The sequence below is a fragment of the Mizuhopecten yessoensis genome, unplaced genomic scaffold (genome assembly GCF_002113885.1).
Source record: "Mizuhopecten yessoensis strain PY_sf001 unplaced genomic scaffold, ASM211388v2 scaffold1961, whole genome shotgun sequence".
Lineage (NCBI taxonomy): Eukaryota > Metazoa > Mollusca > Bivalvia > Pectinida > Pectinidae > Mizuhopecten > Mizuhopecten yessoensis.
Window position 1 is genome coordinate 899,586 of NW_018404308.1, and position 20,970 is coordinate 920,555.

General features: G+C 40.8%; 1 protein-coding gene and 1 non-coding gene across 2 annotated transcripts in view; one reads left to right on the forward strand and one right to left on the reverse strand.

The window, feature by feature from the left end:
* The window catches only part of LOC110443594 (rotatin-like), a 56,110-nt gene that overhangs the window by 11,654 nt on the left and 23,486 nt on the right, over positions 1-20,970 (forward strand). The window contains exons 15-30 of the mRNA XM_021487900.1: positions 2,951-3,067; positions 3,801-3,940; positions 4,337-4,505; positions 4,687-4,786; positions 5,100-5,197; positions 6,993-7,113; positions 7,570-7,666; positions 8,295-8,348; positions 8,729-8,929; positions 9,127-9,348; positions 17,381-17,605; positions 17,913-17,984; positions 18,798-18,932; positions 19,150-19,225; positions 19,906-20,034; positions 20,442-20,558. Of these exons, the coding sequence (XP_021343575.1) occupies positions 2,951-3,067; positions 3,801-3,940; positions 4,337-4,505; positions 4,687-4,786; positions 5,100-5,197; positions 6,993-7,113; positions 7,570-7,666; positions 8,295-8,348; positions 8,729-8,929; positions 9,127-9,348; positions 17,381-17,605; positions 17,913-17,984; positions 18,798-18,932; positions 19,150-19,225; positions 19,906-20,034; positions 20,442-20,558 (2,073 nt within the window). The remainder of the gene's footprint in view (positions 1-2,950; positions 3,068-3,800; positions 3,941-4,336; positions 4,506-4,686; positions 4,787-5,099; positions 5,198-6,992; positions 7,114-7,569; positions 7,667-8,294; positions 8,349-8,728; positions 8,930-9,126; positions 9,349-17,380; positions 17,606-17,912; positions 17,985-18,797; positions 18,933-19,149; positions 19,226-19,905; positions 20,035-20,441; positions 20,559-20,970) is intronic.
* On the reverse strand, positions 14,834-14,906 carry Trnat-ugu. The gene has a single exon. It is a non-coding gene; the product is annotated as a tRNA-Thr (tRNA).

A 20,970-nucleotide genomic window follows, 5' to 3' on the forward strand; every position in this document is an offset into this window, starting at 1 on the left:
CCTACCAACCCCCACACACTCCTCCACTGGTCCCCTTACCAACCCCCAAACTGGTCCCCCTATCGAGCAACACACACCACTCCACCGGTCCCCCTACCGACCCCCACACACCGCTCCACTGGTCCCCCTACCAGCCCCCACACACTACTCCGCTGGTCCCCTTACCAACCCCCAAACTGGTCTCCCTACCAACCCCCACACACCACGCCACTGGTCCCCCTACCAACCCCTAAACTGGTCCACCTACCAACCCGCACACACCACTCCACTGGTCCCCTTACCAACCCCCAAAATGGTCTCCCTACCAACCCCCACACACCACGCCACTGGTCCCCCTACCAACCCCTAAACTGGTCCACCTACCAACCCCCACACACCCCTCCACTGGTCCCCTTACCAACCCCCAAAATGGTCTCCCTACCAACCCCCACACACCACGCCACTGGTCCCCCTACCAACCCCTAAACTGGTCCACCTACCAACCCCCACACACCACTCTCCTGGTCCCTCTACCAACCCCCACACACCATTCTCCTGGTCCCTCTACCAACCCCCACAACCCCCACACACAATTCCACTGGGCCCCCTACCAACCCCTAAACTGGGCCCCCTACCAACCCCCAAACTGGTCCCCCTATCGAGCCACCCCCCCCCCTCCCCCGGTCCCCCTTCCGGCCCCCACACACTACTCCACAGGTCCCCCTACCGCCCCCCACACACCACTCCACTGGTCCACCTACCGACCCACACTCACCACTCCACTGGTCCCCCTACCGACCCACACTCACCACTCCACTGGTCCCCCTACCGACCCACACTCACCACTCCACTGGTCCCCCTACCGACCCACACTCACCACTCCACTGGTCCCCCTACCACCCCCCACACACCACTCCACTGGTCCACCTACCGACCCACACTCACCACTCCACTGGTCCCCCTACCAACCCCCACACACCACTCCACCGGTCCCCCTACCGACCCACACAGACCACTACACCGGTCCCCCTAATGACCCACACACACCACTCCACTGGTCCCCCTACCGACCCCCACACACCACTCCAGTGGTCCCCCTACCGACCCCCACACACCTATCCACCGGTCCCCCTACCAACCCCCACACGCCACTCCACCGGTTCCCCTTCCGACCCCAACTCACCACTCCACTGGTCCCCCTACTAACCAACACACACCACTCCACCGGTCCCCCTTCCGACCCCCACACACCACTCCACTGGTCCCCCTACCAACCCCCACACACTACTCCACTGGTCCCCAGAAACCACTCCACCGGTCCCCCTACCGACTCCAACACACCACTCCACTGGTCCCCCTACCAACCCCCACACACCACTCCACTGGTCCCCCTACCAACCCCCACACACTACTCCACTGGTCCCCAGAAACCACTCCACCGGTCCCCCTACCGACTCCAACACGCCACTCCACTGGTCCCCCTACCAACCCCCACACACTACTCCACTGGTCCCCAGAAACCACTCCACCGGTCCCCCTACCGACTCCAACACGCCACTCCACTGGTCCCCCTACCAACCCCCACACACCATTCTACTGGTCCCTCTACCAACCCCCCACACACCACTCTACTGGTCCCTCTACCACCCCCCACACACCACTCTACTGGTCCTTCTACCAACCCCCACACACCCCTCCACTTGTCCCTCTACCAACCCTCACACACCACTCTACTGGTCCCTCTACCAACCCCCACACACCACTCTACTGGTCCCTCTACCAACCCCCACATACCACTCCACTGGTCCCTCTACCAACCCCCACACACCATTCTACTGGTCCCTCTACCAACCCCCCACATACCACTCCACTGGTCCCTCTACCAACCCCCACACACCATTCTACTGGTCCCTCTACCAACCCCCCACACACCACTCTACTGGTCCCTCTACCAACCCCCACATACCACTCCACTGGTCCCCCTACCAACCCCCACACACTACTCCACTGGTCCCCAGAAACCACTCCACCGGTCCCCCTACCGACTCCAACACACCACTCCACTGGTCCCCCTACCAACCCCCACACACTACTCCACTGGTCCCCAGAAACCACTCCACCGGTCCCCCTACCGACTCCAACACGCCACTCCACTGGTCCCCCTACCAACCCCCACACACTACTCCACTGGTCCCCAGAAACCACTCCACCGGTCCCCCTACCGACTCCAACACGCCACTCCACTGGTCCCCCTACCAACCCCCACACACTACTCCACTGGTCCCCAGAAACCACTCCACCGGTCCCCCTACCGACTCCAACACGCCACTCCACTGGTCCCCCTACCAACCCCCACACACCATTCTACTGGTCCCTCTACCAACCCCCCACATACCACTCCCCTGGTCCCCCTACCGACCCCCACACACCACTCCACTGGTCCCCCTACCAACCCCCACACACCATTCTACTGGTCCCTCTACCAACCCCCCACATACCACTCCACTGGTCCCTCTACCGACCCCCACACACCACTCTACTGGTCCCTCTACCAACCCCCACACACCACTCTACTGGTCCTTCTACCAACCCCCACACACCACTCCACTTGTCCCTCTACCAACCCTCACACACCACTCTACTGGTCCCTCTACCAACCCCCACATACCACTCTACTGGTCCCCCAACCAACCTCTCACACACTACTCTTCACCCACAAATAGGTTTACTGTATACTGTGAAACCTTACCCTGTTGAACTTTGGTCTTTCACAGATCAAATCCAAATTTCGTCTTTTACTCGTAATTACTAAATTATGTAGTATGTTGTGTACTAATATTTGCTGTCAGTTTAAATTTGCCTTCATTACAGAGGTTGAAAAAGTTGAAATTTAAATTGTTGCATGGATTTCCCAGTACATCGTATATCTGCCCCAAGAAAGGTTAACCTTGATACCTTGTTGTTGTCTTAGGTTGCAAAGACAGCAGCTGACCTGTTGTGCCACCTGCTGGACAGTCCGCTTATGATGACCTCACAGATGTGGCAAGAGTTCATGGACAGCCTGCTCCGGCCACTTCCTGTCCTCCAGGTACGTATAAGTCTCTGTAAAAAGATTGAATAAACAGGAATGATGTAATGATCATTGATTTACCTCTGCAACAAAATTAAAGTAGTGAGGTTACCGGAATCAGATTGTCTGTCTATTTGTCTGTTAATTGACAATATCTTGTCTGGACAACTATTTCTACAGTTTACAAACCAATTTCATTAAACTTCGATGATGTAAACACCACAGTGGGATTTGGTATTCGGTATTAATGCCCATTTTCAAAGGTATTAGCCAAATCTTCTGTGGACAATTTTTTACTTGGTTTTTATTGAAATTTTGTGAAACTCTACATAAATAATCAACATCCTAAAGTTGTGTAAATGCACTGACTTATTTTACAATCCAGCTTTTACGGAGGTTATGACCCTATTTGTAAAATCCTTATCCATATCTTGCTCATTCTGATTTACATAAATATTGTTTCCAGGTTAATGCTCATACATCCTGTAAACAGACTTTCCTAAACTTACTACTCCACGCCATCTCTTTTATATTAGTGTTATTGCAATGTACTTTATTCTGGGAAGTTTTATGACAGAGAGGGGGTGTTAGTTTGCCTGTGACTTACAGTTCTAAGGTGAAACAATTTTAATGCTTTTAAGTTTTATTATTTGTTTCTTTTATTTCCCTTTTAATACAATTAAATAATCTCTCTACATGCACACTAAATCATCTCTGTAAATACATTCCAACATTTGAGTTTCTGTTTCAGTCCTACAGTGACCTTGAGACGAGGCTTGGGAAATGTGTGCTGGCGATGTCTGACCCACAGATGTCAAAGGGTCCGAGTTCCCTCTCCTCTCTGGAGAAACTCAGGGCCACACTCAGACACATGTTCTCCTCCGACGTCAGGTGGGTAGAGAGTCTGGTAGTTAAATATACCTGGAGAGACTGACTGTATGTACAGCTGATACTCAGTTAAACACATAAGGATCACATTTCTTGAAAACAAATTATCATGTGGGAAAAAAACATTTTTCTGTGGAACTAATGTTCAGGCTGATAAGTTTCATAAGACAAACTTTCATGATGTTCTTTCAACAATTGTTTTTTATGTTCAGGCATATTCATAATGGACACAAAGGAATTTAGCTATTAACATCTTTCTGGATATGACAGGGTGTTATATATTGTATTTTATATAAAACATAGCTTAAAACTCCTAGCAGGACTTCCCCCATAAAGTTGTTTTGCTGTATATGTAAATAGTTTACAAAAATGATGAAAGATTTTATCCTTTTTTCAAAGGACCCGTGCAGAGGCCCTGAAGCGTGTTGCCTGGTTTCTGTCAAATGAGAAGGGCAGTACAACAAAACTTCCAGTGTTCTCTGATCTTGACGTGACAAACTTAACCAACATTTTTGTGATGGAGACACCACGTTCCATAGATGATGATCTCGGCAGATCTGTATTCCAGGTATTTTGATAACTTCCAGTTGTTGAATGTAACAAACAAATAGCTAAGAACTTTAGACTGGAAAAATATATATTTCTTTAAGAAAAATATTTAGTCATCAAAGGAAGAATTTATGCTGGAAATTCAAATCATTATTGTAAAAAAAACAATTCAGAATCCCTGATTTCTTACTGCCCCACAGATTGATGGTCTGAGGAAGGTGAACGACATATTTAAGTCGATGTCAGTAGATCCTGGAGTAAAGAAGTCGGCAGCAGATCAACTGGCCATCATACTTCAGGGTGGGTGAAGTGTTACTGATAACTTAAGGAGGCTGTCTCCATGTGATTCCACGATAAAAACATGTTTTAAATATATTCCGTGACTTCAGTGGAATCCACTTACATGATGTTGGATATTATGATACTTTTTCCATGTACTGGATTTTTCTCTATACATGTAGTAAAATCATTAATGGATATAACCGTTATCCCAATTCATGTTTTCATCAAATTTTATCTTTTAGTAACCCTTGTACATAAATAGTATATTTCTTTCACTTAGGATATTGGTTTTAGTATTGAACTATTTTATCATACACATATTCTCCTACAGATCACAATTTGCACTCAGCATTCAAAAGAGACAGAGGATTGGAAAGTGTACTGGAGCACCTAAAGTTAGCCATATTACGGGACCAGGGACCTAGTAAGGTATGTACTGTATATACAAGTCACCTAAAGCTAGCCATATTACGGGACCAGGGACCTAGTACAGTATGTACTGTATATACAGGTCACCTAAAGCTAGCCATATTACGGGACCAGGGACCTAGTAAGGTATGTACTGTATATACAGGTCACCTAAAGCTAGCCATATTACGGGACCAGGGACCTAGTAAGGTATGTACTGTATATACAGGTCACCTAAAGCTAGCCATATTACGGGACCAGGGACCTAGTAAGGTATGTACTGTATATACAGGTCACCTAAAGCTAGCCATATTACGGGACCAGGGACCTAGTAAGGTATGTACTGTATATACAGGTCACCTAAAGCTAGCCATATTACGGGACCAGGGACCTAGTAAGGTATGTACTGTATATACAGGTCACCTAAAGCTAGCCATATTACGGGACCAGGGACCTAGTAAGGTATGTACTGTATATACAGGTCACCTAAAGCTAGCCATATTACGGGACCAGGGACCTAGTAAGGTATGTACTGTATATACAGGTCACCTAAAGCTAGCCATATTACGGGACCAGGGACCTAGTAAGGTATGTACTGTATATACAGGTCACCTAAAGCTAGCCATATTACGGGACCAGGGACCTAGTAAGGTATGTACTGTATATACAGGTCACCTAAAGCTAGCCATATTACGGGACCAGGGACCTAGTAAGGTATGTACTGTATATACAGGTCACCTAAAGCTAGCCATATTACGGGACCAGGGACCTAGTAAGGTATGTACTGTATATACAGGTCACCTAAAGCTAGCCATATTACGGGACCAGGGACCTAGTAAGGTATGTACTGTATATACAGGTCACCTAAAGCTAGCCATATTACGGGACCAGGGACCTAGTAAGGTATGTACTGTATATACAGGTCACCTAAAGCTAGCCATATTACGGGACCAGGGACCTAGTAAGGTATGTACTGTATATACAGGTCACCTAAAGCTAGCCATATTACGGGACCAGGGACCTAGTAAGGTATGTACTGTATATACAGGTCACCTAAAGCTAGCCATATTACGGGACCAGGGACCTAGTAAGGTATGTACTGTATATACAGGTCACCTAAAGCTAGCCATATTACGGGACCAGGGACCTAGTAAGGTATGTACTGTATATACAGGTCACCTAAAGCTAGCCATATTACGGGACCAGGGACCTAGTAAGGTATGTACTGTATATACAGGTCACCTAAAGCTAGCCATATTACGGGACCAGGGACCTAGTAAGGTATGTACTGTATATACAGGTCACCTAAAGCTAGCCATATTACGGGACCAGGGACCTAGTAAGGTATGTACTGTATATACAGGTCACCTAAAGCTAGCCATATTACGGGACCAGGGACCTAGTAAGGTATGTACTGTATATACAGGTCACCTAAAGCTAGCCATATTACGGGACCAGGGACCTAGTAAGGTATGTACTGTATATACAGGTCACCTAAAGCTAGCCATATTACGGGACCAGGGACCTAGTAAGGTATGTACTGTATATACAGGTCACCTAAAGCTAGCCATATTACGGGACCAGGGACCTAGTACGGTATGAACTGTGTATACTCTGCTGATGTTCCGATTAATCGAGTTTATCAAGTATCACTTGTTTGAGACATTTGACCAATTAATCGAGTAAAATATCTGTGATTGAGTTTTCTTCACAAATACAACACAGTATCAAGTAATGATGAGTCTGCCTCGTACGTCTGCTATTACGATCTTTCAGCAGATGTACCTGATTATTATTTTATATTTAATGTCCACAGATTGACTCCCTGCCGTACCTGAATGCCTGTGTGACTATACTTAGGTACCTTGTCCACCACGACTATACACTCAGACACCGACTAGCTTCAGATGAGGAAATATACACCTGCTTGATAAGAGGTATGGTTCTATATACTCCTCTGAATCACAATATTTGAAATTTCTCTTTTGGATCATAGATTAAAGTGGTCCAGGGAAAGTAAAAAGCTACATTTGTCATTGCAGACACAAGTAGCTAGTCTGCTTCTGTAAAAGTGGAAATTTTCAGAATATGGAAATAGTTGCATTTTCCATGATGATTAAACAAGCATGAAAATATCCACATGCCTATTTATATTTGTAGTTTATATGGATTATAGAATGTATAGTTTTCAGAACCATAAACAAAGTGAACATTTCCACACTGATCAATTTTAAGAGTCACAACGCGAACATTTCCACTATTACAGTAATTACATCTCAACTTTGCCATGTGATAGGCAACAGGTAGAAGCATTAGTTGTAACGTGTTTAAGCAGTATCATGTATAGGGGACAACATATGCGAGAAGGCTGTATGTGATTGTTACTGTTCCAGCGGCCTTTATACACCAGAGAGATGAGAGGACATGTTACGAGGCAGCTCACACTCTCACTCTCCTCCTGTTTGATGAGGTGGCCAAGTTTGACATGGGGTAAGTCCTTACATGGTCATATGACAAACTGTAAACGGAGGAATTTTGCATCAATTTTATTTTTACCCTTTCTTCCATGAATTCAAAAAGAGGCAAGCATTTTATTTCTCTAGCTAGCAAAGTCTGTAAGTGTTTGTTGGCAAAATCATCACTTGGCGATCGCGATTTTGTTGTAAAAATAATTCAAATATGTACCAGTAAATCATATGTCAAATATATTGGAAATTTTCTATCTATCCTGATAAATCTATGTGAAGACGAAAAATGTACTAGCAACAAGAAGTGATTCGAGAAAAAAAATCACTGTTACAGAAGATTTTTTTCCCTTTTAATAGTGAATTTATACGGCAAGTTAATTTTACAGAAAAATGTTAATTCCCAGCGGTCAAAAACAGAAATAAAATAGTCACATGCCTTTTGCTTGAAATATTGATCAATTTGCGATGATGTCTAGAGCAGTAGACTGTGTTTGAACCCCATTGTCTCTTGTTGTTCGTCAAGGTGGCCATTGGTTAAACCTTTTGCCGTATAAGTGTTGTATATGAGTTAACTCAAGAGAAAGTACCGAATGCTTACATCATCAACAGTTAGTTAGATAATACTCATTTAATACATTGTTATATTTCAGAGGAGGACAAAATCCTGTTGTGACATTTTCAATACCAGAAGTTTTGAAGAAAAGGTAAATGACATTTTCTGAAATAGTCACTTTTAAATTGAAGAGTTGCGTATAGGCTAAAGCAAATATTTTAGATTGCTTTACATACACAATTAATAATATGAACATTAAAGTTGATAGTCTAAAATGTCGGCCATTAGAATTCAAGGGAATTCTTTTCCCCATTCAGATAATAATTATTCTTCGCTTTTATTAAGATCACACTATTATTGGATAATTTGGTATAAGATTGGCTTTTTGATAATGGTGCAATTTATAAGACACATGCAGGTGATATTGCATTATGTTTCTAGTTTCTATTATGTAAAGATTAAATGGTGAGTAGCCCCAAAGAAGATGTGTATAAATGCTAAATTTGCTACAATTGTTTCCATGTCATACAGATACCGTCTGCCCTTCCGGCCCGTCTGTCACCATAAAACAAGCCCCCACCAAGGCCCCTCAGCCCCTGAGCCAGATCCCCTGGAGAACGGACCTCCTGATGAGATGTTGAAGGTTGTGTGGAATGTAGCCTGGCACGGAGGGATGGACAAACTTCTGTCCCACCTCAAACTGCTCAAGGCTAAACAGGACAAGTTTACAGAGTAAGTAAAGTTACAGTAATTAATCAGTGCTGTCAATGTATTATTTTCATGTTTACATAAATAAAAGAAAGTAAACATCTGAAGAGTGCTTTGTAGGGGTTGATTGAGATGTTATTTACACTGAAGTAGTCTTTAACGGGTCTTTTTATGATAAATTCATGTAAATTGATTGTCCAGATATATTTGCTCTGTTACAGATTTTCGGTTAAGTTACACCTGAGCTGTTCTGACCGAGTGATTATCCAGGCCACACACCTACGCCAGGGCATGCAGGAGGCTGTGTTTGATATCAGCAATGCCACTTCCCACAAAGGGGTCAGTGCAGCACTCAACCGGCTCCTTACCTACCTCGTCACGGCTCAAGGTCACCCAGGGGTCGAAGATGTATTTAATCTGGATTGGTTCACCACCATTGGCAGGTAAGAGACTATAGATCTGCAAGGTTCCAACCCGACATGTATACAAGCTGTTGTTTTATTGAACGGTTTCACATCCGCTTCACTTACGAGTAGTTTGGTTGTCTTGCAAACAAATTACAGACTCTTGTAATTGATCATATTCAAACCCCCTGACCCCTGACCTCAAATGAGTGGTATTTTTTAATACTCGCACCAAGGTCAAGGTCATTATTACTATTAATAGAGCTTTTTTGTCATTGCTTCAAGTGTAATATACAGAGTGTCCAATACTTATATATCTGCAACAAACTCCTTCTTCAAAACATTAGCCACAAGGTCAACTTTGTTTGGATAAAGGTTGAGCTGCCAAGTGATTGAAATTATTCAAAAGTAAATTTTCAACTTTTATAATAAATAAAGTTCACATGTTAGTGATTTTTCTCCATGTTGTCAATATTCATGTACCAGATAGATATAATCATATAATTATTAAGCATTAATTAAATGAACACACTGCATAAAGGTAGAAAGGTTATGTATCACAGGTCCCACATACTGGTTGTGATACATAATCTTTCTACTATTTATACCTACCAACCTAAGGAATGAGAAGATGTTTAAATATAACTGTATATTAAATATGGTTGAATTATTGTTTACCGATATATCTGTTATAAGTATGGTTCTAAGCAGAAATCTCTGGGGGGGGACATCTCTAAGTTTGTTTGTAGTAAAATATCAATCTGGTTCAGATGTCTGGTGATTGGTTTTCCTTTTCAGTGGCAGCAATAAAATTGATCTCAGAACAAAGTGTTTTGTGTTTAATCTGTTTGATTTCTTCAGAAATTGGTCCTTACACAAATTCTTAAATCGCTAATTAAAAAACAGCAGCTGTAGCAAAACATCAGTTGGCACTTATTTGTGTTAGTTATGTAATGGAGTTTACTGCTGATATTTCATAAAAACGATTCCCTGGGTTTTTAATTCAGTTTAAGACGTCTCTCAATTTTACATTGTGATATAAAATTGAGTTTGTTTCTGTAAAATTGTGGATGCCGTTTTGACCACAGTGGTATGGATGTAACAGATACGTACAGTGGTATGGATGTAACAGATACGTGCAGTGGTATGGATGTAACAGATACGTACAGTGGTATCGATGTTACAGATACGTACAGTGGTATGGATGTAACAGGTACGTACAGTGGTATGGATGTAACAAATACGTACAGTGGTATGGATGTAACAGATACCTACAGTGGTATGGATGTCACAGATACGTACAGTGGTATTGATGTAACAGATACGTACAGTGGTATGGATGTAGCAGATACGTACAGTGGTACGGATGTAACAGATACGTACAGTGGTATGGTTGTAACAGATACGTACAGTGGTATGGGTGTCGGGGGTACGTACAGTGGTATGGATGTAACAGATACGGACAGGGGTATGGATGTAACAGATACGTACAGTGGTATCGATGTAACAGATACGTACAGTGGTATGGAGGTAACAGATACGTACAGTGGTATGGATGTAACAAATACATACAGTGACATATCAGCTGTTTACATTGATGACTTCACAAGTGGTATGGATGTAACAGATACGTACAGTGGGATGGATGTAACAGATACGTACAGTGGTACGGATGTAACAAATACGTACAGTGGTACGGATGTCACAGATACGTACAGTGGTATGGAGTTTCTGTAAAATTGTGGATGCCGTTTTGACCACAGTGGTATGGATGTAACAGATACGTACAGGGGTATGGATGTCACAGATACGTACAGTGGTATTGATGTAACAGATACGTACAGTGGTATGGATGGAACAGATACGTACAGTAGTATGGATGTAACAGATACGTACAGTGGTATCGATGTAACAGATACGTACAGTGGTATGGATGTAACAAATACATACAGTGACATATCAGCTGTTTACATTGATGACTTCACAAGTGGTATGGATGTAACAGATACGTACAGTGGCATGGATGTAACAGATACGTACAGGGGTATGGATGTCACAGATACGTACAGTGGTATTGATGTAACAGATACGTACAGTGGTATGGATGGAACAGATACGTACAGTAGTATGGATGTAACAGATACGTACAGTGGTATCGATGTAACAGATACGTACAGTGGTATGGATGTTACAGATACGTACAGTGGTATGGATGTCACAGATACGGACAGTGGTATGGATGTAACAGATACGTACAGTGGCATGGATGTAACAGATACGTACAGGGGTATGGATGTAACAGATACGTACAGTGGTATGGAGGTAACAGATACGTACAGTGGTATGGATGTAAAAGATACGTACAGTGGTATGGATGTAACAGATGCGTACAGGGGTATGGATGTAACAGATACGTACAGTGGTATCGATGTAACAGATACGTACAGTGGTATGGATGTAACAAATACATACAGTGACATATCAGCTGTTTACATTGATGACTTCACAAGTGGTATGGATGTAACAGATACGTACAGTGGGACGGATGTAACAGATACGTACAGTGGTATGGATGGAACAGATACGTACAGTAGTATGGATGTAACAGATACGTACAGTGGTATCGATGTTACAGATACGTACAGTGGTATGGATGTAACAGATAAGTACAGTGGTACGGATGTCACAGATACGTACAGTGGTATGGAGTTTCTGTAAAATTGTGGATGCCGTTTTGACCGCAGTGGTATGGATGTAACAGATACGTACAGTGGCATGGATGTAACAGATACGTACAGGGGTATGGATGTCACAGATACGTACAGTGGTATGGATGTCACAGATACGTACAGTGGGATGGATGTAACAGATACCTACAGTGGTATGGATGTCACAGATACGTACAGTGGGATGGATGTAACAGATACGTACAGTGGTATGGATGTAACAGATACATACAGTGACATATCAGCTGTTTACATTGATGACTTCACAAAGTAAACAATATCATGATCATGACCACAAGTAGGAAATCCTTGTAAGCTTGGATTGTAATGGGAATTGATATCGTCATGTGACATAAATATGATGGAAATGTACCAAATTTTACTGTTGATAAGCCCATGCCTGGTAATAAGCCCAACCCCCTCTTTTCCTTACTTTCCGTGTATAGGGTGGATGACTGGTAATAAGCCCACCCCCCTCTTTTCCTTACTCTCCGTGAACAGGGTGGGTGCCCAGTAATAAGCCCAACCCCCTCTTTTCCTTACTTTCCGTGTATAGGGTGTATGACTGGTAATAAGCCCACCCCCCGCTTTTCCTTACTCCCCCCTCTTTTCCTTACTCTCCGGGAACAGGGTGGGTGCCCAGTTTAATAAGCCCACCCCCCACTTATCTTACTCTCTGTGAACAGGGTGGAGGCCCAGAAATAAGCCCATCCCCCACTTTCGTTACTTTACGTGAACAGGGGGGGTGCCAGTAATAAGCCCACCCCCCACTTTCCTTGCTTTACGTGAACAGGGTGGGTGCCGTACAGTGGTATGGATGTAACAGATACATACAGTGACATATCAGCTGTTTACATTGATGACTTCACAAAGTAAACAATATCATGATCATGACCACAAGTAGGAAATCCTTGTAAGCTTGGATTGTAATGGGAATTGATATCGGCATGTGACATAAATATGATGGAAATGTACCAAATTTTACTGTTGATAAGCCCATGCCTGGTAATAAGCCCATCCCCCTCTTTTCCTTACTTTCCATGTATAGGGTGGATGACCGGTAATCAGCCCATCCCCCACTTTTTCGTACTTTACGTGTATAGGGGGGATGACTGGTAATGAGCCAACCCCCCCACTTTCCTTACTTTACGTGAACAGGGTGGGTGCCAGTAATAAGCCCATTTTGTGTGTACCTCGGTCATATCTTGCAGCTACTGCTCACTCTTCGTCAGAGTGGAAAGGCAACTTTTCATATCAGTGTTATTTATAAATTAAAATTTCATGGTCTGTAAATAATGATGGTTAAAGTTTAGGTGAAGGTCTCAACATGCAGTAATACATTTACATTTAAGAGTTCTCACAGACATAAAAACTTTCATATAGTGCCATGCATTAGAACAATATAACATTAGCACTGTTGAGCAATTTCTCTGTGTTAAAAACAGTGTAACATAACTCTGTTGAGCAATTTCTCTTTGCTGAAACTGTTTTAGTTCTGTAAAACTATTTCTCTGTGTTGAAACTGTTTATGTTTGTTCTGTAAAACTATTTCTCTATATTGAAACTGTTTATATAAGCTCTAAAGGTATTTCTCTGTTAAAACAGGATAACATAAGTTCAGTTCTCTAGAGCTTTTTCTCAGTGTTGATATAGAGCTAGTTCTCTATTCAAACAAGTTAACATAAGCTACGTTGGGTGGTTGGTGGAGCAGTGGATATTGCACTCCACTTTCACCAAGACGGTCACGGTTTGACTCCCCAATTGGATGTGAAAAGGTATTGGGTCACCTGCCTGATCCTGTGGGTTTTCTCTGGGCACTCTGGTTTCCTCCCCCATTAAGACCCCCTGCATGCTTATTATTCGGGCCAACAAGATTGATCAATATAAGTTTATAATACTTGTTTTGCAATCGTTGCAAAATAAATCCAGGTTATTATTCTTATTTATTATTATCAGCTTCGTAGAGTTCTTTCTCTGTTAAAACAATAAAACATTACCTCTGTAGAGTTATTTCTATGAGAATTCATTGGAGCAATACCAGGTTAATTGCAGTTTTTATCAGATATAATGTTTACCTGTATTATACTTTTACATAGATGAAATTTTCTCAATCATGTCTAATGTGTATGCCCTGTGGGTTAGTGAAATAACTCTGCCAGGTACATGTTTATGGTATTCTAAGTGCAGTGTATTCACAGTGTAGATAAAGTAGAAAGAAAGAAAATAAGATTAACTTTAACACGAATTAGTGTGATGTAAGTAAATCACCATTGAAAGAGGAGTAATGAACAGAGATCTACACTCAAGGCAACATGATGAAATTAAAATCTTTTAATATATATTTACCGTACACGTTAGAAAGATGGGGTTTTTTTTTTCAAACATTATTTGCAAATATGGGATATGCTTAATCTGGCTGGCTGATTCGTTTTCGTCTAAAAAGCTCAGGGGGAGCGGGATTTATATTTTCAAAATGGTGGCCAGTTCAAATGCATTTTCATGTATTCTTGTGGTTGGAATGATAGAAAAGTACTCTTTCATGCCAAAGGGTGAAGGATAGGGACATTCCACCCTCGGATTTAAAAAAAAAATTGGGGTGGAATTTCCCTATCCTACACCCCAGGACATGAAAGAGTCTTAAACTATTTACAGAATTGGATATGTCAGTTGCAATATGTAGCTTAATGTATTTTCTTTCATAAGTATATATTAAATCATTGCCACAAATTGAAATTCTTAAGACGAATGTGCTAGTTTCTCCAATTTCAGCTGAGAGGAAAAAAATATAAAAAAATAACAGCCCCCAGGGAGGATCGAACTCCCGACCCCTGGTTTACAAGACCAGTGCTCTAACCACTGAGCTATGGAGGCTTACATGACAGAGTTGCGAGAAACTTTCTTTATATTGGTGATATAATACGACTTTCTTTTAGATATCAAGTTTACATAAATTATATATAAAGAAAACGATACCGAATGATAGCATGTCACAATAATACTCGACTGTATACTCCACACAGCGTATAATTATGTTAGGAAGCGGTACTGACACTTTGCTGGATAACAGCTGACTTGACGTCATAACACAACAAATTCTATAAATAGGGCTTCCCCACATTGAATTAATTTCTCGGTGTAAAACTTCCATTATCATGCAAACAATATCCCTATAGCCGTTGATTTTCACAAATGTATTCATTTCTCTAACAGAATTGTTAAATTAATCGCAAATATTGTAAGTGCTGTACAGTAGCGTTACTAAGGCGTCTCTTCGGCGTCTCTGTTCTGTATAAAACGAAACTAGTCTGTCGGCTAGTGGACTCGCTTGCCGATTTACAGAATTTCAAAAGTCATATATAATTTTAATATCTATAGCTCGATTCAACTCAATCTATTGCAACAAACGTACTGATTACGACCACATGACAAACAACAGCAAAATGTGCAGTAAATCTAGTTTCGTTATGTACGAGCAGTCGTCGCCGACCCGGCAAATTCAATTACACTAAAGTATTATTTCATTGTTGAAGCAGGCCAAGTCATTTCCTATTCAAGCAAAATAAAAATAAATGTATTTTCAAGTAATATTTTTCTATAAATTATGACTGCCAATATTTTCACAAAAAAACTCAGCGTTATAAAACCAATGAAAAACATTTATCACTCTTAAATGCCACATGGAAGTAAATATATACAAAGGTATCACCACAGGGACATGACAAAATACGCCAGATTTAGCTATTAACGTTTGTACCAAGTTTGAGATGATGGCACACAGCCACTGTAACTGTAAAAGCTGCAGTTAATTATAAGCTTCCGCTGTTCGAACGGAAACCTTGTTAGAACTTGTGTGGAAAACTGATATATGTTCGCATACTTTAAGAATTCTTTTGTGCGGCACTTTCTCAAATAGTTTTTGAAATACAGGAGTTAAGGTTATGTCTCAATAATTATTCATATCTAGTTTGTCTTTTTTCCTCCTTTGAAGAGCGAATCAATATTACTATTCCATGTTTAAAAAACAATGGATAGTCCTCAACTTCAAGTATTAAATTGTAAAGTTGCAATATGAAATTTAACAAGTACAGACCACTGTACCAGATATGTTCCACAACGATATAATCGTCCCCTCCTACCTTACCATTTTTCATGTCTTTCAATGCATTAGATACCCCCGCTACAGAGATACTTTCGCTACAGAGATACTTTCGCTACAGAGATACTTTCCCAGCATTTCTGCATTAAAATACGTGTCTATTTATTCTCCACATGTATTTTTCTGTAAAAGGTCCCCGTGTCCATTTCCGCAGCCTCTAGCAGTTCTTTAAACTGACTTTGTTCAAAATCGTCGCATGCCCTGTCAAGTTCTTTCCTGAACTCTCGTTTGTGACGTTTATATTCACCATAGGATTCAAATGTATAATTGATCAAATTTGTCCACGTAATACTGCCACAGACGTATAATCTAATTCTGTGATATAGAACTGTGTTCAGATGTAAAGTAAAGTTATATTTATATTTGAAGATTTCCTATGGAAATTTTAACTCTGACTCGGATCGTTAGAAATTGCTTCTGAATGAAAACATGGTCATTATATCTTGCAACAATACTGATACTTACAGTAGAAATAAAAGACAATTATTTCACTGTTAATGAAGAAAAAGTCATCTCAGATACAAATATCTTTATTCAACAATCTTTATAAATGGTCACTTCTGGGTTTTGGCAGCTGAAAAATGTCAGAAAAACGTATTTTCTGTTTATGTCACATTTTGCTTAATATCATGCTTTTCTCTGACAAATGAGAAGTGATATTAAGCGACATCTGGTGTAATGGTTACCTGTCCCAGTGGCACAGTGGTCTAACACATTGGACGCGGTGGTTCATCGATGCTTTACTGTTAGGTTGTAGACTGATGTCAGTGTTAGTAGGGCTGCAACGATACCCTTACCTCACGATGCTTACAGTGCAATGTGTATCACGATACAAATATCTGCTTGAAAGGTCAACTATATAATGATTGATTTGAGTACAGGATTTTTTCGAGTTTGTTATAGGCTTCTATTGTAAGTACTATCAAATTATATTTTGGTATGATGTTTAGTACTTTTGGGTATGACTGCACACAGGACACATCTTTACTAATGGATTAAAAAAAATAAGTACACTTTTTCAGAGTTTGATAAAAATTCATCAATAATTTCAGTACTGTTTGTGTATCGCGATACAGGCAAAAAAATAATTTGATACGGTACACGAGAAAGTATCGCGATTCAATACGATGCAATATATCGTTGCAGCCCTAGTGATAAAAGACCTGCTTTAAGGTGAAGTATGTTTCAGGTTTCTGAAGGTGACCCCATCCCTGACGGCAGACGAGTCCCTGTTACAAGAGGTGCTCAAATTCATTTGCATAGCTCTAAAATTGACCAATGGTGTGCCAGATAACACACTACAATGGCTGGGGGAGATGTTGTACCAACCATCGGGCACTTTGATTGGTCTGCTTCACAGAGCATCAGTGAAGGGAGAAGCCAGGGATGTTCCAGAAAATGTTAACATAAAGAGGTGACACAATATCCACATTCTCAGGATCAGGAGGATGTGCTATTTCTTCTAGAGCTAGACCTGATGTACAAATACATTGACTTTAGGAATATCAAATATTTTAAATGTAGAATTTCAAAAGACTAAATTTACCTGTTTGATTTTAAATATCTAATGTTTAAAGTTATAATCAGATAATTTTCCTTTTTGATATAAAAGGTTCAAATTTGTAATGAAAGCTTCAGCAGCACTTCTACAGAGAAAGTCAGTACATGTAGGACATTATGTGACTTAAGCCAGTGATTATCATTAATATTATGTTTTACAGGACACTGGACAAGGAGCTATTGTCTTTTATAGCAATGTACAATAGTAAACTTCCTTACCTGCTGTGTAGAAGGTAGGCCATACCCCATTATACATCTTTATTTATATCAGTAGATAAAAGGTTTACTGTGGAGTAATTTACAAATTTATAAAAATATGTCTATCATCAATATTAAAGACAGTATCAGTGATTTATACACCTTTTTAGTGGCTTTAGAGATTCTCTTTGTGTTGTTTACTGTTTAAAATCACTGGAATCTGAGCGGTCACCAACAAACACCTGTGTCACCATCATTGTTAACATACCCAGGGGTATTTCTTGCCAATCACACAGGCATATGTGCATTTCTGACAATGAAATTTCTGTCTAGTCCTTGGTTGCTAGAACACTGATACACTATACCATACCATGACAATGGGACATCTCCCTTACTATGGAAACAATGAATAGCAGTATTCCGTCTTTGCGTATTGCAGAGTTATCTGCTCTTGAGAGCAGGGATTGATTGTTACGTCATTTGTTTGTGAGAGTAACGTCATTAAATTTTGAGAAAACGACGTAATTTTCTCACACAAACCAATGACGTCACAATCAATACCTGCTCACAAGAGAAGATAACTCTGCAATACGCAAAGACGGAATAGCAATTGATGTTACAATTAACGATTTTTGCTTAAGTTTGCAGGGATTGTTTTCCATAATAAGCAGAGCATTTCTCTATATACCTGGTAGTTCATTTCAGAAAGGTGATCACTAATTATTTTAATAAATTACAACCTTATCTAGACCTCACACCAGTCCTAACGTCTATATTAACAGTTAGTGTAGAACATTGACAAAAATGTTAAACTTATAAATCTGAATGTAGTTTTTCTTGTTATACAGACTGAAGATCCAGCAGTTAAGAGGCGACCTCTCCCATCAGCTGACCCAGCGGCTCAATGTGACTGATGCCCCTCACTTCTACAATCTAGCCTCCCTTGAGGGAACTCTCCAGTGTCTGATGCACATCACAGCCAGGTAGGCTGAGTCCTTAAAATGTTTATCTACTGAGTTTGTGTCAGGTTCTTCTTATTTCTGTATTCTATTAGATTTGTTGTGTACTTTGTTAAAATGTTTTATGATGTAAAATGTGAGGACTGATATTATGTATAAAATTGGAGTATGGATTAATGTATTTTGTAGTTAATTGAATTGTTTCGGAGGTTGCTTACCTAATGTTTTTGCTGTGTTTCAGACCAGGCTGGAGTCATGAGAGTACAGAGCTAGACAGTGGGGCACTTTGTTCCCAGGTGCTCCACTGTTTACTGGAGGTAGGTTATAATCTGTTATAAGATGGGAGGTCAGACTGACTATAAATTTGCACCTACAGGCCCGATGAAAGAAAAGGCTTGCTGCATCCGACTTCATGTTATCATAAGGGGCAATTAATGTGAGTCTCCCTCTGCAAGGGGTGGGTGGGTGTGGGGATGTTCTTCTGTATCATCTGCCTACATTGAAGAAACATTGAATTAATCAAAGTTTAAAATGTTGGCCCTCTGTCTCTTCTCCTTTTCCTTCCTAGGTAGACTTTTTATGAGCTTAGATGTTGTGCAAAGGTGTTAAGCAAAGAACAAAGCATAACAAAATTAACCTGTTTTTCTACAATTTTTCTCCCATTCTGATGGACATGGGGAAGTTATTACCTAATTTGCCTTTCGATCAAGACAAGGTTCTTTGTGTTTAAGTCCAAGAGCAATATATGATCTAGATTGGTTACTGTTATAAAGAAATTAACAACTTTTAGGTCCAGAGACTGAACATTTAGGTTTTTATGATTTTTTTTGCATTGTTTTTGTTGGTATTATAAACATTGTCTCTGTGAATCGTTTAATGTTTTTATCAGATATTTCATTTTGTATGCCATGGTAAATGTATACCAGAGGTACGTCCTAGAATTGAATTGTGTTTGATTGTTGGAATAATCCTTCATGTTTGGTTAATATTTTACCAGGTCGTGTCAGCCTTCCACATAGGGCGTGGAGGGACATCAATGTCCTACATGGGGAAGGGTGTCACCAAGTCAGCCACACTGTGTCTGCGACACCTCGCACATGAGATGGCCACATACTCAGACGACAAGGTGATTGTCCTAACAATTTATACACCAGATAGCTACATAATCAGACAACAGGCTAATTGACGTAACTCTTCACCTACAAGCTACCTCTGTCATCCTTCTACTGGTTTTCTGTTTATATATTGGATATACATCTACTTATAAAATTTAATATAAAGTTTATAATGCTGATTTAAATCATGTATTTTGATTATAAAGTAAAAATCAAGAATTAAATATAATAAATTGATACCTCAATACACTGGAAGCCAGTACATGTATTTATTGATATTGATAGATCAGGGGAGATAACTTGTAATGTAGAGAACTGAAACACAGGTAGATCAGTGATCAGTTGAAATACTTTGTATTTTACAAAAGGGAATCACTGATAGATCAGTGATCAAGGGAGATAATTTTGTATTTTATAGAACTGGGCAAGGCAGTGGTCCCACATGCAGCAGAAGTCTGATGCATCCCGCAGTGTATTGACAGGGGACTCCGGCCTGATCTGGATGTTAACACTGTGGGCCTACAGAGACCCTGAGGTGAGGCAGTAATCGACTTTTGAATGAGATTAATTCATATGTTCATACTTGCCAACCTCGGATATACTGAAAGAGGGTGATGACCCTCTTTTGAAAATAAAAAAGAGGGTCATAGCGTGCGACGTCTTCTTCACAACAAATATAAGAAAAGTAGATATTAAATTAGAACTTTAATATTTTAATGATGTAAAAGGTACATTCTACATTAATTTAACTATTCTTCCAGCAGATCTAGCTGATCCTCACCCACAATACCAAATTCAAAGCTGAAAAATAAAAAAGATTTGTGAACAAAACAACTTATAAAATTAATTCATAATAATAAATCTGATGCTGTGTTTTCATAGGCATTTTTTGTGTGTCAATTAAAATGGTCCTGACAAGAAGATGTCGCAACCTACTCATATAAAAT